Genomic DNA, 2,656 nt, shown 5'->3' with positions numbered 1-2,656 from the left:
CATTGCAGAGAAATATAAGGCAACGACCTCAGAAGCCAAATGTTTGAACAGATCAGAGAAGAATATATGAAAAAATTTACCAGTATACTCCATTACCTCAAAGAGAATATATGCAGATAAATTATATAATTTATAAGATTATCAGAGACTAAAGAACACATAAAAACTAAATTAAGGACAATGACAAGGAATATTAATGATCACTTTAGCAAAGAACTACAGATTCAGCCTGGCAAGTGGCACATGTATGTAATCTCAGCTCTTGCGGAACTGAGACAGGACAGTTGCCATGTATTCAAGGCAATCCTGGGCTACATAAAAGAATTCAATTCCAAAACATACAGGCAGACAAAATAAGAGCTACAGACTCTAGCCAAGTGAGGTGGTTCAAGCCTCTAATCCAGCTTCCAGGAGGCTGAAGAAGGCAGATGCAAGTTCAAACCCAGCTTTGGAAGCACAATGACTAGCAAAGACACAATTTCAAAAACAATAATAATAAATGAAAACTTAGGTATAGGGCTGGAGATTAAGTCAATGTGCAGGCTCTGAGTTTCATATTAGGAGTAAAACAAAAAAAAATATTGGTTGTATAAAGAAATCTAGCAGAATTCCTGGGAATTGCAAACATACTGGAAAGCCACACCTGTATATAATAAAAATCATAGATTTTATGAGGATCTGATGACAAGAATAGTGTCACTAATACTTTGGTCCTTGCCAGTAATTGCTCTTGGAAGCACAGGTGTCAAAAACAAATTGTTTTGCTGAAATGTGGTAGCAAATTACCAGAGAGTCAACACCAATAAGTTCTAATTTACATGTGAGCACTGAACAAATGAACAAGAGAATGAACATTTGCATCAAAATGTATCAAGTAGCAAATGTAATAAGGTTAAAATCGCTTGCATACCGATGATGACTTTAGTAGATCACTTACTCAGTGATGCACTCTAAACAAAAGTCCATGAAAGGTTGATACTCGCGCTAAGTGAATCTAAAATATCAAACCAATGAATTACTTTGTCAAGGAAGTGTTGGAAAAGGAAACTAAAGTTATAAATGTCTATTAGCTTATATCGTTACAGACAGAATTCCAAATCTAAAAACTTTATTGAAGACTCAAGTTACTGAGGTATTTAGCAACCCAAATAAATATGGTCAGAGAGGGACGCCATGAAACTTCGCAGTCAACATTCTAGGAAGTCGTAACAAAGACAGAATGCAAGCCATTAAAGGCTGACGTCACCAAGGTCCCCGGAAGTGCCTCCTCAGAGAGAGGAGGCGGCGGAGGTGGAGGCCAGAGGCAGAGGCCCCTGGCGTTTGTACCGTGTATCATGGCTGACAGAAGACATAACATGTGTTCTAACGGACGCCATGGCAACCAAAGACTTCCCAGAAAACGAGGGCCACCTCAGAGTCTTCACAGTGTTCGCTACCCTAGCATATTTAACATTGAGCCAAGGCAGCCACCACCGCTGGAAAGAGAAGGATCACTACTAAAGACACCACCGCTGTGTGGGGAGAAAGCAAGACTGCTAGACAGTCCTGGTGAAGGAAGCTACAATAGATATTACAGTTTAGTTGGTCACGAAGAATATGACAAGGGCCAAACCTCTGCTCCTGTTCAAAGAAGTGTTCCACCTCAGAAAAGAGATGAAGCTGGCAATCAATGGTCAAGATACAATCCTTCTGCAAGCCACCAGAGTTATAACAGGGACAAGAGAGATAGCTGTACAAGACAAAGTTTCTTCTCTTCCAAGTATACCAAACACCAGTCTCCTCATACAAAGGATACCGCATGTTTTGGAGAGCCACTGTTAGACCAAGAAGCTTCTCCTGTCAGTAGCAGGAGGTACACTCCAGTCCAAGGAGAAAATTACTCTTTTGGACAGCCTCAGCAGAGAAGAGAAAAAAGAAAGGTCGTAATTTTGGACACACCAAGATACATTTCTCTCCGAAATTCTGAACCAGCTACTTCATCAAAGGTGATAGAAGATAAATCCAGAAGGCTAACTGAAAAGGAGCTTTGTGAAGCTGTAAGGGCGTGGGCTGCCCAAACCTCTGAGGCATCACAGGAAAGCGGCATCTCTGAATTCGAGGAGGAACTTACAAGACCATTATTCAGTAAGAATCCAGTCCCGCCACCAGCAGATGCAGAAGACAGCACAGAAGTATCTGAAGATAGTCAGCTTGGCAGTTCCTTTACACCAATAGATTCAAAAGTCAAAGAGATTGAAGACATTTACCAACAATACAGTGAAACTTTTGGGATGGTGGTGAGAAAGTTGATTGAAAAGGATCCTTCACTAGAAAGGCCTATACAGTTTGCACTGAGTCAAAATTTACAAGAAATAGGTGACCGGCTTCTTAAAGATCTCAAAGATTTTATTGCAGAGTATCATGCTAATCAAGATATTGCGGAGTCTTCTTAGGCGCTATGGTGGTCAGGCAGAAAAATGTATTTCATTGTTTTATTCCTGCAATCTTAAAAGCCTTAATGTATGGACTGTTTGCAATGAAGAGCAATACTTTATGAGTCTTCAGTATCAAATAAAGATCTGACACAGTCTATTTGCAATATTTGACTTTGTTTTTTTCCACATGTTATATCCACTAATGTATATACCTCTTCCACTCCCATAATGATGGTCAGTTA

General features: G+C 39.9%; 1 protein-coding gene across 1 annotated transcript; it reads left to right on the top strand.

Moving 5' to 3' along the window:
* Nucleotides 1-1,334: 1,334 nt before the first annotated feature.
* LOC100725362 (periphilin-1-like) lies at nucleotides 1,335-2,432 on the top strand. Its single transcript, XM_063245584.1, has one exon. The coding sequence runs from the start codon at nucleotides 1,335-1,337 to the stop codon at nucleotides 2,430-2,432; it is 1,098 nt and encodes a 365-aa protein (XP_063101654.1).
* Nucleotides 2,433-2,656: the final 224 nt, after the last annotated feature.

Source organism: Cavia porcellus, unplaced genomic scaffold, assembly GCF_034190915.1.
Source record: "Cavia porcellus strain 051 isolate PalLab524CR breed Dunkin Hartley unplaced genomic scaffold, mCavPor4.1 scaffold_3, whole genome shotgun sequence".
NCBI lineage: Eukaryota > Metazoa > Chordata > Mammalia > Rodentia > Caviidae > Cavia > Cavia porcellus.
Note: the sequence above shows the minus strand (reverse complement) of the source record. Positions and strands in the feature narration are given on the sequence as shown.